Source organism: Polyodon spathula, chromosome 16, assembly GCF_017654505.1.
Source record: "Polyodon spathula isolate WHYD16114869_AA chromosome 16, ASM1765450v1, whole genome shotgun sequence".
NCBI lineage: Eukaryota > Metazoa > Chordata > Actinopteri > Acipenseriformes > Polyodontidae > Polyodon > Polyodon spathula.
In genome coordinates, this window is record NC_054549.1 from 16,007,359 (window position 1) to 16,026,877 (window position 19,519).

The window sequence follows — 19,519 nt, forward strand, 5'->3', positions numbered from 1 at the left end:
AGGTTTCAGGGATGAACATAAGACTCCTATTGCAAAGCACTTTTTGCCCATTCCAGATTTTAGTATGAGTTGCTTAGCCACAATGTGTATGTCACAAGCTCAAGTGTGTCTTATTAAACTCATAGTAAAAGCAGGAATGGATCAAACTGCTATGTAATGAGTCTTATTTCCATCCCTGGGTTTTATTATCTGCAGCCTGTTTTAATTGATTTAAGTAAGGGTCTAAACTGAAGAATTAGAGAAAGTTCGGGAACACGCATAATAGGATATTTAACTGGTAGGAAATTCTTCGTTATATACATTTTCATAGTATGCCTTTAGTGGATGGGTAGCAAAGCCTTGTCTGGAACAAGCTGGCACTGGGATAGTTCTGTATGATTGGCGTTGCTGACTGATCTCTCTCTCTGGCTCCACAGCTCAAGGTGACCATGACTGATAAACCGAACAGCACTGTGAATTTCCGGAAGCTGCTATTGAACCGCTGCCAGAAAGAGTTTGAGAGGGACAAGGTAGACGATGATGTGTTCGAAAGAAAGCAGAAGGAGCTGGAAGCTGCAGCCTCGGTAGGTGACACGATTCAATTTGCAGCTCCACTAGCCAGACACACTGCTGCTTAATACGCATACTGTGTTGCTTACAAAATGGGGATCATTGTTCTCGCAATGTAGAAGTTGTTTACATTGTGTGTGTTGGTCCCTTGTGAGTTTGGCACAATCAATCTGTGTGAACAGTAGAGTACGGTACTACTTTGTTACAGTAGACCTTTGTAAACTTTAAGTATGATTCTAAATCATTAAACACACTGTTAAATAATGTTTAAGGAATCACACCACTTTTTCTTATTTTTTAATATTTATAATAAAGAAAAGAAATGTTGTGGCTCCCGAGTTCTTTTCCTAACTTGGGTACTTTTGTGTATAGCAAGGTGGCACAGTGCGTTAAAAATCCTCATGTCCATTTCAATGGGTCTGAGAAGGTGCTTGTAGCCTCCTGGATGCCTAGTCCTGACTCTCCAGCTCTCTTGCAGTCCAGCGAGCGGGAGCGACTCCAGGAGGAGCTGAAGGAGGCGAAGGACAAAGCGCGGCGGCGCTCCATCGGCAACATCAAGTTCATCGGGGAGCTCTTCAAACTCAAGATGCTGACTGAGGCCATCATGCACGACTGCGTGGTCAAGCTGCTGAAGAACCACGACGAGGAGTCTCTGGAGTGCCTGTGCCGGCTGCTCACCACCATCGGCAAGGACCTGGACTTCGAGAAGGCCAAGGTGAGGCTCTGCGACCCAAACAGAGGGTTTGATATAGGCGCTGTCAGCTGCTTAAGGGCTTGAAACTTGCACTAGTGCTAGGGCTAGAACGAGTTTCAAACCCTGCTATTTTTACTGACCCCATTTAGCACTAATCATAGGTTACTTAATGTTAGATAATGTTGGCCAAGATTAGTGCTAATCTGGGGCTTTGAAACTAGCCATATACGAAATAGATATATACAGCTCTGGAAAAGATTGAGACCACTGCAAAATTATCAGTTTCTCTGGTTTTACTATTTATAGGCATTTTTATTTTATTCTATAAACTACTGACAACATTTCTCCCAAATTCCAAATAAAGATATTGTCATTTAGAGCATTTATTTGCAGAAAATGACAACTGGTCAAAATAACAAAAAAGATGCAGTGTTGTCAGACCTCGAATAATGCAAAGAAAATAAGTTCATATTCATTTTTAAACAACACAATATTAATGTTTTAACTTAGGAAGAGTTCAGAAATCTATATCTGGTGGAATAAACCTGATTTTCAATCACAGCTTTCATGCGTCATGGCGCAAAAATTCAAGCAGCTCTGCTTTGTTTGGCTTGTGACCATCCATCTTCCTCTTGATCACATTCCAGAGGTTTTCAGTGGGGTTCAGGTCTGGAGATTGGGCTGGCCATGACAGGGTCTTGATCTGGTGGTCCTCCATCCACACCTTGATTGACCTGGCTGTGTGGCATGGAGCATTGTCCTGCTGGAAAAACCAATCCTCAGAGTTGGGGAACAAATCTGCCTGATTCCAGCCTTGCTGAAGCACCTCCAGATGAGTCCAATTTTCAGCTTTGCCCAACACCTGGTCGTCTAATGGTTAGACGGAGACCTGGAGAGGCCTACAAGCCACAGTGTCTCGCACCCACTGTGAAGTGTGGTGGAGGATCGGTGATGATCTGGGGGTGCTTCAGCAAGGCTGGAATCAGGCAGATTTGTGTTTGGGAAGGACACATGAATCAAGCCATGTACAAGGTTGTACTGGAAGAAAACTTGCTTCCTTCTGCTCTGACAATGTTCCCCAACTCTGAGGATTGGTTTTTCCAGCAGGACAATGCTCCATGCCACACAGCCAGGTCAATCAAGGTGTGGATGGAGGACCACCAGATCAAGACCCTGTCATGGCCAGCCCAATCTCCAGACCTGAACCCCACTGAAAACCTCTGGAATGTGATCAAGAGGAAGATGGATGGTCACAAGCCAAACAAAGCAGAGCTGCTTGAATTTTTGCGCCATGACGCATGAAAGCTGTGATTGAAAATCAGGTTTATTCCACCAGATATAGATTTCTGAACTCTTCCTAAGTTAAAACATTAATATTGTGTTGTTTAAAAATGAATATGAACTTATTTTCTTTGCATTATTCGAGGTCTGACAACACTGCATCTTTTTTGTTATTTTGACCAGTTGTCATTTTCTGCAAATAAATGCTCTAAATGACAATATTTTTATTTGGAATTTGGGAGAAATGTTGTCGGTAGTTTATAGAATAAAACAAAAATGTTAATTTTACCCAAACACATACCGGTAGGGATATTGATCACTTTTGGTCTCCTTGGAGATTTAAACGTCACCAGAGAATTAGAAAACATATATAATATATACACACACACATATGTGTACACACATGGAATGTGTGTGTGTATATATATATATATATATATATATATATATATATATATATATATATATATATATATATATATATATATATGTATATGTATGTGTGTGTGTGTGTGTGTGTATCACGACTCTGTTTATAATTTAAAAATATTTTTTGACATGTATTCGGATACAAAAATCAGATGTTCGTATTCGCTACAAATGACAAAAATACCTTGCACTTACTTTCTAACCAGATTTTTTGCGACCAGTTTCAAAAAATGGCAAATGAAAAAGAGCTCTGTGTGATATGTGAGATTAATCTAATCTATATTAAAAAAAAAAAAAAAAAAAAAAAAAAAAACACAGGATCAGCACAGCAGCTCTTGAGCCTCTATTTAAAAGTTTTAGACAGGAAAAAGTAAACAAACCAGATTATGTGTGCGCAGGCATAGTACTCTATGGAAAGCAATCTGGGACAAAAACATGCTGTGCTGCTTTAGAGTGAGCCAGAATCTCACAGGACAGAAAAAAGGCACGCAGGTCATTCTGAAATGCCTCGCTTAAACAGTACCCAACTTCCTGAAAATGTTGTGTAGTGATTTTTATGTAGACTGTATATAGTATATAGTTTGTTGCGACTTTAAAGTTTAATTTCTGTTTGTTTGCTTGCTCAGCTACAAAAGGGCACAAGTAAACCTCATTTTGTTACTTTATGAAAACGTGTTGATGGCCACTGTTACCCGTGACTAAACGGCAATGGCAAGGAATGAAAACAAAGAAATAAAATGCGTTGTCAACTTTATTACTGTTTTATTTTGTGAGTAAACAAACTAAGCAACGTTTAACTTGAACTGCTCTTTGGCATCCTTTTGTTTTGTAGTTAATTCTCTGGAGTAAAGTAAGACCTACACAACTTATTCTTTACTCCTGGGATATTTTTCTATTTTAGCGTGTTACACATTGTAAGGTCTTGCTGTAAAATAAAGGCACACGCACAGGGGTCACGGCCACACCCCTGCCCTTGCTGCTGTGTTGTCTCTGCCTGTGTTCAGAGCAATATAATGGCTTTGATTACTTTTTGAAAAACTAACTAATATTTAAATACCTGAACGTGAAAATCCTGTGTTCGTCCCAGCTCTAATATACTCACATTGCATCACACTATTTTAAATGTATGAACATACATATATATGTTATGTCCAAAAGTTTTGCATCACCGTATAGAATTAACTAATTTAGTTTCATAGCTGAATTAAATCTGCTGAAATAGTGTTACGTTAACATTGAATTACATACTGCTTTGTAGTTTTCCATGTACGTAATGAAAAACTGACAACTGAAATGTGACATTTCGAAACCTAACGTGAAATACTGTTATTAGTAGACTTAACCAACCATATCTGTGCTACACCTCAATGGATGCGTTGCAAAACCCCTAAACATCATTCCTCCTTCGCCCCACTGCCCAAGTGTCTATTGTCTTTGACTTCCAGCGTTAGGAGGGTAAACCAAATGTACTGAAACCTTGCTGTAATCTGTTTCTTTAACCACACTTTTTTCAATTGTTAAAATTGTACGAAAATAGGTTACTAAGAGGATCAGACAATTACATTTCATGTGAAATGAGGTTGTGGAATTTGTGCCAGTGGGTCTGTGAGTGACAGCTAACTCTGTTGCTTGCACGCATCACTGTTTGGTTAAAAAAAAAAAAAAAAAAAAAAAAAAAAAAAAAAAAAAAAAACAACAAGCAAGCAGGAAATCATTGAGTTTCAAAGGAAAGCCCTAGGCACCAGAGCAGGCGGTTTCAGTTCTCTTTCTAAACGTAACCGTATCAGAGCCGGGCAGGAGAGGTTAAGCGCATCATGTTCCACATACTCTGGCAGAATGCTGAGAGACAAATTACTGCCAACTATTTTAACAGGACAATCTTTTTCATCGGAAGATGGGGTTTGCTTTTGAAGTTTTACCCGCAGGGTCACTTGTAAAGTTCTTTTCTAAATCAGGAAGAAAAATAAACATTTAGATTTATTATTGCAGGTACTGATTATTTATTGTAAATACCTAAAGATCTTGTATTTTAAACATGGGATCATCACAACCTACTGAAAAACATAAACATACATTTAAAACTGTACATGGTGCTACATCTTGAAATTGTTGATAATAATCTGAGACTTTGGATTGGTTTATGTTAACCCTGATTGTCATCATATCAATCTATTCAATTTCTACTGAAATCCATTAAGGTCCAGTTATTCATTTCTTCTAGGTATGCTGCACCTACATTAATCACTGGATAGAGAAAAACATAAGTTGTCTGTAGAGGTGGGTATGCCAAGGATACATCTAGAAGCCTTGAGTTAAAAAGCATTAACTAGACATACCCCTCACATGTGTTCCTGCCATCAGGTAGGAAAGAGATCTGGGATGTTTTCTAGTACTTTAACAACAGACAGGTACCTAGGGTTTCAGCTACCTCCTAGATTTCTTGTATAGCTCTTGAACACTTCTGGGAGATTGTCTCTGTCTCTTTCCAGCAGCAGCTGTAGTTATGGTGGAGACCAGTTATTAATGCCATTACTGCATCTCGACTGGGCTGGTTGCACTTAGCCCAGGTATAGTGTGTAGTGCTGGACAGGGAGTTGAGCAGAATGCTGGCTGCCTGTGTAGTGTTTACATTTTTCTTCTAGATCTGAGCCAGGTTTGGATCAGTAGTGGAATCCCACTCTTGAAACCTGAGTTCTGGGTCAACTCTATTGTCTTACCTTTATCGAAAAATGGGTTTATTTTAAAATTCCCCTGGAATAAAAAAAAAAAAAGTTGCCGTTTTCAACTAAACGTCAGCTCTTGTTTCTGTCAAAAGGGTGTGTGTGTCGTCAATGGAGTTAAAAGTTCACATCTAGTGGTTGTAACCGTTTCAGTTTCTTTCATGCAAGACTCTCACGAAGAAGTTTGCATTGTGAATTGTGTATTTTACATACCTCGACCCTGTTCATACATTTAAAATAGTATGATGCAAGGTGAATCAGTTTTTCATTTGTTGCTTGAAATACCAGGATTTATGGTTCTGACAAATTTGATTCCTTTTTTCGCCGTAGCCTCGCATGGATCAATACTTCAACCAGATGGAGAAGATTGTGAAGGAGCGAAAAACATCGTCCCGAATCCGCTTCATGTTACAGGACGTCATCGACCTCAGGCTGGTAAGCCGCTGTGCACCGTGGTACTGCTGGCATTGGAGAAGCATGATTCAGCAGTCGGCACTAACTCCTTTATAGCTGCCGGAGTTGGTTGGTTTTAGATCTATCGTTTTCAGTAGTTGCAGTATATATTTCTCCTTCTCTATTTGTGGCTCTCAATAGTTTGCAGCAGCACAAAGCCAAAGGGCCGGGGTATCTAATAGGGTCGAATACAGCTCAGATCAATGTACTGTAAATATATTTACTAAGCATGAGAGCCTAAACGCTCTGGTACTGTGGTTTGTTTACCCTCCAGTGTAAAACACAGATGGTTTCACAAAACCTGATTTAACACTAATCTTAAAATACATGTTACTTTAAGTAAGACGAATACCAGCTAGAGGCTGAGAGAACAGCTGTGAATATTTATATAGTTCCAAAGCAGCAAAGTGCAATATGGGTAAGCTACAGTTTTGCAGAGATTTGAAATAAGGCTCCAAATGCATAACAGTCAAATGCATCTTCTAACAAGAAAACACATTTATAACTGCTATGAAATAAAACGGAAGCTCTGTCCGTTAAATGGTATTGGCAAGGGATTTGCTTTCTAAAAATAAGGTTTGCAGAAGTCCTTGTTTCTGTGGCACTGCTTATGACGCCCTCCTCTTTCAGCATAACTGGGTTTCACGGAGAGTGGACCAGGGCCCCAAAACCATCGAGCAGATCCACAAGGAGGCAAAGATTGAGGAGCAGGAGGAGCAGAGGAAAGTGCACCAGCAGCTGCTGTCCAAGGACAAGAGGAGACCAGGTTAGAAGGGGCCCTGTATTAAAATACTCTTTTAATCTACTTTAGAGCTTACACCAGGGCTCAGTCCACCAACTTTCCACTGCTTATTATTGTACTGCCTTTGGATCCTCTGTTGTCTGTGTATGGTAATATCGTTTCAGCATAGTCCCAATTTTGTTTATGTAATTCGCCCATCATAAATCAGCTGATGAATAAGGAATATTCCCAAACTTTAACCCTTAATCTTTAGCCATGAGGAAGACGATTTGTATTATGAGCTTCCTGGTGTATCATGATCTTGCTCCCTCCTGCTACGATGCTCATTTTCTGTTCCCACAGTAGCCATTCATTTCAATTGAAGCAACAGCATTGTTTCAGAGGGGTGAACTGATTGTGGCGCCACAATACAGAAGGGGATATTTGCAAAGACAAATTGTACTTTGTTTGGATCATTTTATGCATCGCAACCTAGTTCTGTTGCATAACATCTTTAAAACACTACAGAATTAATGTAATTATTAATATGACTATTATTATTATATACTTTTTCATATTCAACTCATATTAAAATCTTAAATCGGAAATGTAATAAGAACAATGCAATACAATTTGTAAAAAATCGCATTTCTTTTAAGCTTGCCAGATGCGTTTATAAAAATGCAGGATTTCTAAGTGCTGATCAACTTATGGTCTTTTTAGGTTGCGGTTCAACGTTGTGGTAATCTCTTGAAGCAACTTCATGTTTTTGCATTGTTTATTTCGTCCTTGTATAATGCGTTTGCAAGCTTTTAACTGTTTTTTACCTTCACATGGTGGCTGCCGTTTTTATTTGCTACCTAGCCAGTGTAGATGATAAATATTAAATATTGCATCCAGTTTTTTTATTTATTTATTTATTTATTTTGCCATGGTCAGGCAGCAAGAAAATCCTAAGTAAAGACAATTGTTTAAGGGAGACCAAGGAGTTTTAGAATGGATACTAGAATCACAGATTAGGTCAGCTTTAATGTGTCTGTTAAAATCAAGAATATCACATGCCACTGCTAGTCATTTGAGATAGCATGGCACTGGTACCTCCACTCAGGGCTTGAAACCCAGTAAGGGCTTGAAAATCAGCCCTTTAGCTAGTCCAGGGTGTCAGAACTGCCTTCCCTTATTTAGCATTATATTATTTTAATATATTTGATATTAAATAATATAGCTGCATGAACAACTCATATTAGTAAACCTAGAGACTCGGGAGTTACGCATTCACGCTGCCACGGAAAGCAGATTTACGAGAGGCCTGATTGTTCAAACTCTAGGCACCTGGTCATTTCAGAAATATAAAAGTGTTGCAAGGTAATGGCATTGTAATATTTTCACTTTGTTACTCCAGGTCTGTAAACCTGCCTTTTTTGAGCTGAGGGATAGTGTTAGAGAGAATGATAATCTGATGTCCTGTTTTCTGTGTGTTTCCAGTCCTGCAGAGAGAGGAGACCTGGAACACTGTACCTATGTCTAAGAACAGCAGGACGATAGACCCCAGCAAGATTCCTAAGATCTCCAAGGTAAGAGAAAGCCGAATGAGCGTGAAGTTTAGTATCCACTGTAAAATTTTACTATTATGGTACATTTATTTAACACTTGTTTAGAAGCCTGATCTCGACAGACTTGAAATCATGTTATGGGATACTCTGGCTGATCTAAATGTAGTTTTAGAAAAACTAAATGCATTCTATTTGAACTATAATCTTATGTTTTGAGAGCCTAGAGAATGAACATTAAAGTGGTTACATCCCAGGAGCAAATACTATAAAAAAATGAGTTTCCCCAGATCCTCAGCCTTCTGTAAATGTTTTACATTTTTACACTTTAATGCTGTTCCCAAACATTGTGAATAGGGTCCTTTTCACAAACAAGAAAGAGAAATTATACTGCAGTGAACATATATATATATATATATATGTACCACTCCAGAGCCCTCTGGGTAACCATTGTACACACCAGTTAGAGAACCACTTCTTTAATGGATGATCACCAATATACTTTCCAAAATACTTGCATCATTGCATTTTGGTATATCTAGACTGCCATACATGACTTGGTGTGGTTTTGGGAGAATTCAAAAGATAATATATGTATCCTAATAATAAAAAGTGAAAAAAAAAAAAAAAAGATGTTGACCGCCTATTCGACAGGCATGGTGACTGTAATTTGGGTGATTGCTGGGTCCAGCCCCTTACCGCTCCCTAGCTGTTCTGTGAGGTGGTGAGCCTCTGCTTTTCACCCCTCCTGCAGCAGCGGTTTTGCACCATCTGGCACCGCACTGCTGGACGTGTTTGTATGTGTTTGTACAACTTGCAAGTGTAAATAAAGCTGTGGATGCTTGGAAGTGTCACGGCATCACTCGAGACCCAGTGTGGTAAAGGGACCGGGCGCCAGCCTTTCCTGACACTTGCTTCACATAGCCCAGCGATAGGAACTTTATTATTTAGAAATCTGAGCCTGTTTACCCTCTGTGTGAATTCAAACCAGATGGTTCAGTGGTTGCCATAGATACCTTTGAGTTGGGAGGCCCAGGATTCAGCCCTGTGTCCGGATATATGCAAGAAGCAGGTTGTCTGGCTGGCTAGAAACAAAGCAACAATTGAGTTCTGCAACAAGTAGGAGCTTTTGCTAGTTCCTTTGTTGGTACCAGTAGTCTTCTGAACTAGTTCAGTGGGTTTCAACTCTAGATCCAAATATTATTTTTAGTTTCAACCAGATGACTTGATATTTCAAGTCTGAGATCGTTGTCTTTTGCACAAGAATGTACAAAATAAATATTTAGTTCACGTTTTGAAACGAGAACATGGACTGCTAGATGACAACAGTTGAGAACAGGTTGATTGACTCAGTCATGTGAGATTAAAGTAACATACAGCTAGTACAAACTTCAAAATACTTTCCACTTTGTACAAAAGTTTAATCATGCTCAGTTGGTAAACTTGTAACTCGGCAAGCCGAGGTGAGAAGCTTAGTGCAGGTTTTGCAGAAAGTATAGTGCACTTTGATAGATTGAAGCACGTTAGTGATTCCTGATATATACAGAACAGTGATGATGCCTCAAGTTTCAACTGAAGGGCAAACTAAATACTGTAGTAATAACTTGGGCAGTAATAGATAAAGGAGGACGAGATCCATTATGTGTAATATTCAATGTATCCTTCTCCAGCCAACAATAGATGATAAGATCCAGCTGGGGCCCAGAGCACAGATGAGCTGGGGGAAAGGCAGCAGCGGAGGAGCTAAAGCCAGTGAATCAGGTGAGCATGTGTCACTGCTTTCTAGAGTGATGGGTGCTGTGTTCTGCTGTCTAATTCATTTCAATTATGCTGATTACAGTTCCAGTGGGAAGTGCTGTGTCTGGGTTTGATATAGTGTAGCACTGCAGTGTATAATGCAAGACTCTCATTGAACAGTAACTTATTTTAATTACACCCTTCATTTTTGTACAGGTCAATCCAATTATAAATATAGTGTTCTCTATATACAAGCATCCCATGGAGCTTCACAAATCAGTGCAGATTAAACAAAAGCCTGATTGAAAAGTCTTGAACCTAACATTTACAGTTCTATCACATTCTGAAATGTATTAACCAAGTGGCGCAGTTAGGGTCCCACTAGGACAGTAAGAACTCATTTTTATGTTTTAATCACTGACTGATTTTCATGTTCAACTGACTATTAGTCCCACAGTAAGAACTGCAATAGTGTTCTTAAAAGTACAAAGTACTTCCAAGTTCATAACCTGATTTATTGAGCTCTAAGCTCTGATCTTATCTTTCGTGTCTCTAATTTACATAATCAACATCCCCACCAGCGTGCACACACTTTGTACTGTGTTTCGGAAGGGATCAGCTATAGCTGATCCCTCTGTGTTTGTATTCTGCTTCAATACTGCTAGCCATCAAATAAAATGATGTTTGGAGCCATATTCTGCAAACCGCAACACATAAGCAAGTATGCAAGGATCTTGCAATTATGTACTTTATAAAAATGTAGAAGTCCAATTAAATCACTAGCACTAACTGACGTTAAGCTAATGACTTCACACAAATGTATGATGTGGAATGTAGTCCACAAAACTATCGTAATAACATGATTTCTGATTCCCAGATGCCTCTCGCTCGAGCACTACTAATTTGAACCGGTTCTCTGCACTACAATCTTGTGCACAGCCTGCTGTTCTCTCTCCTCCAACAACACCGGCATCAGAGTTTGATTCCCGCAGGAGTCTCACCAGGTACCACAGACGTTGAATGTACTCCATGATGTATACACACACACACACACACACATATATTGTGGAACCTGTATTGTGTTACAGTGCATAGGTATTTTTCAACCAGTTGGCATGCTGTAATTCAGTGGTGAAATGTCCACCTACCCTGCACCCAAATGTGTGTTTGATAACTATCTGGTTGAAATGTGTATTTAAAATTATCCTGTACCAGAAGTCAGGCCCATTCTAAATCTAGTTGTCTGGCTAAAGGTGACTAGAAAAAGGGATACAAAAATGAATTGTTCTCTACCCACATATCATTCATGTTATTTCCAATTCTTGTCTTGTTTCTGTTTCTCATCATTAAAACTAAAAAAAAAAACAGAAAGAAAAGTTTAAGCTCAGTGAGGTTCATAGCCACAAGCCTAGTTACTGAAGATCATTTGGTCAAGCCTAATTTTAATATCCTCCAAGGTCTTTTTGTGTCATCAGTGTGAGATCTATTTGATTAGTCTCACCTTTGAACACCTGTGCAAGCATTTAACCCATGTATCATTAATGTGTAAGAGCCATAAAAAGCTTTAGTAGCAGGCATTAATATTAATCCTTTTTTTTTTTTTTTAAATCTGCATTGCTTTCTTAGACAGTGCTCACGGTGTATGACTTTGTGTATCAATTGTCAGGTTACAGAACAATTCGGACCTATAGACTGGATGTAAGTCAAGGCACAGGATCCTACAACAAATTAGGAAACGATGACCCAACTGTGCCACACATGGCATCTGCTTATTGATTAAACAGCATTTGAGTACAGTGTTGCCTTGATATTTTGTTATCTGTCTTCCGTAACATTTTTAAACCGTGTATACCGTGAAAGTCTCTTTTCTGTTGTCTCCCTCCTAGCCGGAGCAGCACAGGACGCGAGAGGAACGACAAGCCTGTGAGCACAGGCCTCTCCCGGCCCGCCACCTTCACCCAGGGCAGCAGCAACAAGGAGCTGCTGGACAATCAGGTGCAGGAGGAGCAGCCGAGAGAGGCCCTCGAGACGGTCACGCAGCTGCCCACCGGCGCCGAAGAGAAGAGCGGTGCTTACAACGCCGGTAACGCACAAACACGCATTCTCATCACATTCCACTAAACTCGGAGCGAACGTGGGTTTTCATGTTCGAATATTAAAATGTTTACAAATATCCTTCCATTTTTAATTGGCTAATATAATCAGTAAGGAGAGAAACACTGTCCTGTTGCATTTGTCGTTTTATTTGTGATGTCATTCATGCAGTGGTTTCTTTTGGTATTTTTTTTTTTTTTGATTCATTCATTTATGAATTCTGTTACGCGGTAGGAACGTGGTTGTTTCTGCCTTGTGCATTTTCAAGCAGAGATTGTTAGATATTCCTAAGAATTCTAATGTTGGGGTTTTAGGGATATAACCAGATTTCGGCTCCCTGAATCCATCAAACTGGACCCGATTGCCCTTAAAAATGCAGTCAAAAACAGTTACCAAACAGATCCCTTCAGGAGTATCTTGTAGGAATTCTTTCAAGGTTATGTACTTAACCAAAGATCAGATCTTGCTGCTGTGTAAGGACCCATACACACACGCAACATACACACAGGCAGATGCAATCCTCTTGAAATGATAGAAAAGGGCCACTCATCACATATTGCCTCCTTCATCTTCAGCAAAGCCTGATGCTCCAGCAGCCCTTGCTGCAGACAAGCCTGCCATTACTGAGGAGGAAATGGAGAGGAAATCCAAATCCATCATTGACGAGTTCCTGCACATTAACGATTATAAGGTGAGCTTCCCTGACACAGCATCTGGGCTGCCCCCTTGTGAGTTCTCTCAATCTGCAAGAATCCTGGTTCCCTCTGGTACAAAAAAAGACATTGTCATCTTCTGGTGCAATTGTCGTTTATAATTTATTGTCTTTAGATTTGTTGATCCATTGGCTTTCACATGTTATGCTTTCCTCGAAGAACAAGAGAAGCTGCAATTTAAAACCAAAGTTGAAACACATACCTATAAAAGACAAGTATATTAGCCTCAGATTCTGGTAGTGGGAGCAAATGAGGGGTAGAGATGAGAACTGGGGTACATGAAAGGCTTAGAGGTTGAAAGAATGGAACAGAGTTTTCCCATAACCCGAAGTGTTGTACCGGTACTTCCGTTGTCTGTTTCGTGAGTAGTGTAGGTACACAAGAGAGGAATCAGAGGCAACTGTTTCATTTCAGGACAGTGACCCCAGATATCAAGCCAGCCCTAAGCCCTGCACTTCTGTGTTTGTTCCCACAGGAGGCAGTGCAGTGCGTGGAGGAGTTGTGCGTGCCCAGCATGCTCCACGTGTTTGTGCGGGTGGGTGTGGAGTCCACGCTGGAGAGGAGTCAGATCACGAGGGATCACATGGGCCAGTTACTGTTCCAGCTGGTGCAGTCGGGGAGCCTCTCCACACAGGAGTTCTTTAAAGGGTGAGAAATGAAACATGCAAACAGTAGATTAGTTCATTTATTTAAACAATTACGTTAGTGACTGCTGTTCACTTCTGTATATTTTTAAACAGTGGAAATCACTGCATCTTGTCAATAGCTCTGGGTTCTGACCAGTTTCGTCTGCCGTTTCCTTCAGGTTTGCAGAAATCCTAGAGTTTGCTGACGACATGGCGATCGACGTTCCCCATATATGGCTGTATCTAGCAGAGCTGGTGATCCCCATGTTCCGTGAAGGAGGAATCTCTATGAGAGAGTTATTAAGGTGGAGGAGTGTTCATACTTTAGGCAGATTTTGCAAGACTTGGAGTAACAACACAAGTAAATGTATCTTAATGTGTTGAGGTTAGACAAAACCTATTTGCTTGTTTTGCTCTTCCAGTTGATTTCCTGTGTTAGAGTAAATAGCACCTCGTCTGACCCCATATAGATTAATATAGGCATCGTGGAAGAGTCAGTAACAGGGGGTATATTAAATTGATCTAAAAGGTAAGAGATTGAAACACTGCCACGGTTTAAATAATTAGTAAAGGTTAAGAAAATCAAACCTCTAACAATGCATGGTTTTTATTTATTTATTGCTTGTAAAAGTATGAAAAGACCTCTGAAAAGTCAATACTGTTTAGATCAATTGAATCGACCCTGACCTCAGGAAGTGCAAAGTCAAATGTTTAATCCTGTAAAACTAGCAGGAAGCAGCGTAGTTGTAGGAACGAGCAGGTAAATCGTTCAGTTCCGTTAAATTTGCTTCAGCCTTTGCCCATGATGTTTAGACAAGAAAATACTGTTTCAGTTGAGTTGGAGTAAGAATAATGACAAAAGAAAATATCTCATAACACAGTGGGTTTGATTCTATGGGAGGCATTTTCCTTTTTATTTGCCAGTTGTTGTATTATTATTATTGTAACAAACTATCCACCTCAAAGGTAGTTCAGTATTTCTGGAGTAAAAAAGAAAATGGCTATTGGACATTTTAATCCACTGAGGTTGTGAAAGCTGGTAGAATAAACTAACTTATAGCATCTTTACATCAGACTAAATCTTGGAACAAATTAGCTTTGACTGGTGAGTCTGAATAGGATAGACAAGTGAATGAAAGTGTTTAAGTGCCGTCAGAGATATAACATTGATGTCTTTCTTCCAGTGAATTCAGTAAACCTTTACTTCCTGTGGGAAGAGCTGGGGTATTGCTTTCTGAAATATTGCACCAACTATGCAAACAAATGGTAAGAGCTTTTCGTATTTTCATTAATGATGCATTGTTTTATTTAACTAGTCAGAATTCAAAACCTTAAGCCTCAGTACTGTCTTATGTAAGGCTAAGACACCAGTAAATCTGTTATTTTAAGTTGTTAGGCATTTCATTTATCAATTTGTTGAATTTGCCTGTTTGATGTAACTATAGTTTTATAGTTGATTCCCAGAATGTAACATCAAGAAGATCATAGAATTGTTTCAGGTGACCTGATAAATAAAAAAAAAGAGACTATGTAAGAATTGTTTATCACAAAGACATTCTCTGCAGGAAGTTGCACTGGTTTATAGGGCTGTGTTCGAAGGTTCGTTCAGCTTGCCAGGGATTCGAAGATTGTTTTAAACCTTCGAAGGTTCGTCAGACGGGTTCACACGCTATTGTTTTTTTTCCTGTTAACAGAAGCCGTTTGATATTGTGTGAATACAATAAATCACACATTAAAATGTCACTCGCATGCAAAATCTGATCTTTTGATTGGTATAATGCATATTACAAAAGTTGTTATTAAAATCCGCTATCAAATCGTTATGTAGCACCTTTCCATGGTGCCGCTGCAGTGTGTGGAGCAGGTATCCAAAACAGTGAGCTCGTACCTCTAGGCTGTATTTCTTCAGTAAAATATGTACTGAATACCTAGTGTATAAGACAGTGTGAAGTGTTATGGTAGAATATGTTTGAAACATAGAAAATATACGCTAACACTAATAATTTTAATTTCAAAAACTGAGCACAGTCTTCCCCGCTCCGCTCCAGCTCATGTCCAGAAGCAAACCTTTAACGATGGCTGTTAAATAAACCTTTGTCTGCTACAGTTGGTGCTGGTGTAATGCTTACTGTATATATCGCAAGCAGGCTCAGTTACATGTAAATAAACGACGTGTATTTTTTAAAATGTATTTATTTATAAAAAGATGATTATTGTTCTATATAATGTGTTTTTAACTACATGTGAAATGTTTTATTCCATTTTAATACGGATGACTTGTAAAATAGGATTTTCAATCAAATATAAACAAGTAGCTATGGTGACGTAACCAGTAAATTCTGCAAATGAGTACCATCGAAGGTTCGACCCTTCCTTCGGTAATGTGTTCCGAACCTCCTAAGGTCAAAATGTACCCTTCTTTGTAGCCCTACTGGTTTACATATTTCTAATAAGAATGCAAAGTAGCATGGTGGAGATTGTGTTTGGAAGTCACTTGCTGACCTCGAGTTCACCCTCTTGAACTTGTGCTTTGTTTAGAGCCAGAGGAAAGTGGGAGCCTTGTGGAGGGAATCTGGCCTCAAATGGATAGACTTCTTACCGGAGGAAGAGGATGTGCACAGCTTTATCACTGACCAGGTGAGCTAAAGATCAGAGCTGCAAAACTATGGTAAACCCTCCGGAACCGAAAGCCTTACAATAGACTAAGGGTGGCCAGCCCTGGTCCTGGAGAGCCGCAGTGTTGCAGGTTGTCTGGGTATCTTTAATGCCTAAAGACCTGGAAGATATGTTAGTGTGGACCAATTAAGAAAATAATTGGTTCAATGAAGTTTTCAATTGAAAACTCGGGTGGAATGAAAACCAGAAGATCCTGCAGCTCTCCAGGGACCAGGTGGCCACCCCTGCAATAGACTGAGGAACTAAGATAGAGTGTTCTTCTATAACTCTAATGCTCTTTAATAGACTTCAAGTGATCTTGTTTGTGAACTAACATGGCGAGTTAAACCCACGTGCTCTCGCAAATGACTGTGCTCAGAGATCTACAGCAAGTGGATGGTTTTTTTTTTTTGCTATGTTAAATATGTGCCCTGCCATAATGTAACTACAAATTTGCAGATCACTCATCACAAGCTTTCATAAAAACAAACAGGAAAGAATACCTTATGAAATGAGCATGTATGCTGCCAGCTTTATTTTCACTGCTATTTCATATTCCTTCTTTCTCATACAATAATAAAATACAACAGTGTTCAATATTCTACATGATAACAGTAAATGTGTTAAATTCCATGTGATCTTTTTTTATAATACATTTTCCTTTTTTGGGGGGGAGGGAGAGGGTAAGCGCTCCATATACTAGTTGGGGTCTATGTGAGGTCAGAAACAAACACTTGCATGTTGTGTAACTCCGTCTTTTGTGTGTGTTCCTTTCCCCCACAATCAGAAATTACAGTTCACTGTTTCGGGCTGCTCCAACCCCACTGAGGCACTTTCAAAAAGAGACCTTTCTCCTGATGAACTCAGCAGACAGCTAGAGAAACTCCTTCTGGAAGATATCGTCAGCGATGAGCAAATCTTCGACTGGGTAGAGGTATGGCACTCAGTCAGCCCTGCGTGTGGTCCGGTCATGGCGTGTGTCTGCTACTGCTGTACTATCTCAAATAAAACATGCACTGAAAGCACAATGAATCTTTTTTGATCTATGATTTCATTCTAAGTTTTGAGTACACTTTATTTTAAATGGTATTACTGTACAGTTTTAAGGACATACATTATGCATTCTCAAAGCCCTGATGAACTAGTTTCAACTCAAATTCAATCATACTGTATATGACTCAATCAACGGGCACTTGAATTGGGCTCTATGAGAGATGGACAATGAAAACACTTGCAAAACACTTTTGTCAAATGCAGTTCAGTATTTCAGGGGTTTCTGTAAATTGCATTTTACTGATTTATTTTGTTGTTTGTTTTTGTTCCAGGCTAATTTAGAAGAATCTCAGATGAGTTCAACTCCATTCCTTAGAGCTTTAATGACAGCAGTCTGCAAAGCAGCAGTGAAAGGTAGATGGAGAGGGAGAGGGGGGTGGGGCAATGTAGAGTGTCAGAAGATTGTCTCATGCTGTTGCCAGTACATTGGCTCAACAAATTGAAAACATGTGAATGCACTGTGTTGTAGAAACACTGTGCTTTCCAATGTTGTGGAGCCCTCTTGTGGTGATTGCCTTGTACCACAGTGATGTTAGCATTCTCTGTGCAGTGAACCCGCTTATCTATTTATTAACATCTGTTTTAATTTCCTAGTGCTTCAGAGCATAGATGGAAATGTTTTGTAGTCAGTGTTAAGAGTCATTGCTTACTTAGAGTGGGGGATTTTAGACTTATTTCTCATCTAATTCAGTTACCATATGGTCTTTCATATGGTTGTTAAAAGCAACTATGCTGTACTTGTATTTTAAAGACATCTCAGTTATAATTAGCCCAATTCGCATAGTTTAACAAGTCTTTGCAGCAAGTGTTACTATATATATATTTGTAAAAAATACTATACATGTGCCAATTTTTTTTTTACGGTCACCTGGCTAGCTTTTGACTACAGAATTATGGTTTGTATATATACCTTTCTTCCTGTAGCAATGATTGATGTACCATCCACGTTAGGTGTTGGACAACATTCCCAGGCTTAAGGCTTGTTACTTAGTTTAATATTGCCGCAGTGAATACATTTTAACATTAATGATATCTTCTTTGCTTTTTTGGAGGGGAGAGCACCCCTAGCCGTGTGGACACAGCCATTATCCAGCGGAGATTGCCTGTTTTGCTCAAGTACCTGAACTCCGATACAGAGAAACAATTGCAAGCACTTTATGCACTACAAGCATTGATCGTTAAACTCGATCAGCCGCCTAGTAAGTATCTTTTCACCACATGCATTGTTATAAGCAATGCTATGAAGTTAAACAGATCTGCTACAGGTGGGGGATAATGAATGGGAAACCACTTCTGAATCAAGAGCAATGCTGTGGAGCTCAGTGAACCATTCTTATTGTGAGAAATTCTCATACAAGTGGGCTTTGTTTTTTAAGATAAATGTGTTTTGGCGCTTGTCTGGTATGAACAGGACTGGACTATTAACACACGTTTTACTCTAAGTAATAGCAAAGTATGCCTTTTTATTTTCCAGATTTGCTCCGGATGTTTTTTGACTGCTTGTATGATGAAGACGTAATCTCGGAGGATGCATTCTACAAATGGGAAGTTAGCAAGGACCCAGCCGAGCTGGAGGGAAAGGGTGTGGCTCTGAAATCGGTCACGGCCTTTTTCACATGGCTACGAGAAGCGGAGGAGGAATCGGAAGACAATTAGGAGGAGAGACTTCGCCAATCAGTGCAGAAAGGCCAATTGCCGGAAAAAAAAATATCAATTACAACAAATTATATTTAAAAAATTCAACATATATGCACAGATAGGAATACAAAATTCAATCATGGTGAAGATTCATGGTACGTTTCTGAAAATGCAACCATTTGAGTTCATTCATGGGCGGGAGCACTAAAGTATATGTATTATTTATAGAACATTTTGTTTAAATTTTTAACTTTTTTGTTACTTTTAAGACTCATGGTTTTTTGTTTTTTTTTTTTTTGTTGTTTTGCTGCAAAATAAATAGGTTATGAATTCTTTAATTTATTATTTTTTTAAGGAATGCAAATAACAGATTTATTAAACTTTTGCAGGCTCTTATGACATTGACATCAAAATTGTATATTAAATACTCCCCCCTGATTTCCAGACTGTTTTGGATGAAGACAGGGTATCTCAAATGCTTTTTCTTGGGGGAGGGAGGGGGGAGGGGAGGGGTGTGTGTGTGTGACGTATATAAAGATGTCACAAGTTAAAGGTTATTATTAAATAACCATTAAATCTCTTCCTGCCTGCTTTGGCTTGCTCTCT

The 19,519-nt window shown here is 39.3% G+C and overlaps 1 protein-coding gene across 7 annotated transcripts in view; it reads left to right on the top strand.

Moving 5' to 3' along the window:
* LOC121328592 (eukaryotic translation initiation factor 4 gamma 3-like) overlaps positions 1-19,190 on the top strand; it is a 64,490-nt gene extending 45,300 nt beyond the window's left edge. For 5 of the 7 annotated variants that reach the window (XM_041273385.1, XM_041273389.1, XM_041273390.1 and 2 more), the window contains exons 19-35: positions 417-563; positions 1,028-1,264; positions 6,004-6,108; positions 6,757-6,892; positions 8,333-8,421; positions 10,068-10,158; positions 11,012-11,138; positions 12,021-12,217; positions 12,804-12,919; positions 13,417-13,589; positions 13,747-13,872; positions 14,752-14,833; positions 16,106-16,204; positions 17,010-17,156; positions 17,548-17,629; positions 18,328-18,474; positions 18,750-19,190. In XM_041273385.1, the coding sequence (XP_041129319.1) occupies positions 417-563; positions 1,028-1,264; positions 6,004-6,108; positions 6,757-6,892; positions 8,333-8,421; positions 10,068-10,158; positions 11,012-11,138; positions 12,021-12,217; positions 12,804-12,919; positions 13,417-13,589; positions 13,747-13,872; positions 14,752-14,833; positions 16,106-16,204; positions 17,010-17,156; positions 17,548-17,629; positions 18,328-18,474; positions 18,750-18,931 (2,283 nt within the window). In that variant the 3' untranslated portion in view covers positions 18,932-19,190. The remainder of the gene's footprint in view (positions 1-416; positions 564-1,027; positions 1,265-6,003; positions 6,109-6,756; positions 6,893-8,332; positions 8,422-10,067; positions 10,159-11,011; positions 11,139-12,020; positions 12,218-12,803; positions 12,920-13,416; positions 13,590-13,746; positions 13,873-14,751; positions 14,834-16,105; positions 16,205-17,009; positions 17,157-17,547; positions 17,630-18,327; positions 18,475-18,749) is intronic. The other 2 variants (XM_041273386.1, XM_041273392.1) reach the window with 1 other exon arrangement.
* Positions 19,191-19,519: the final 329 nt, after the last annotated feature.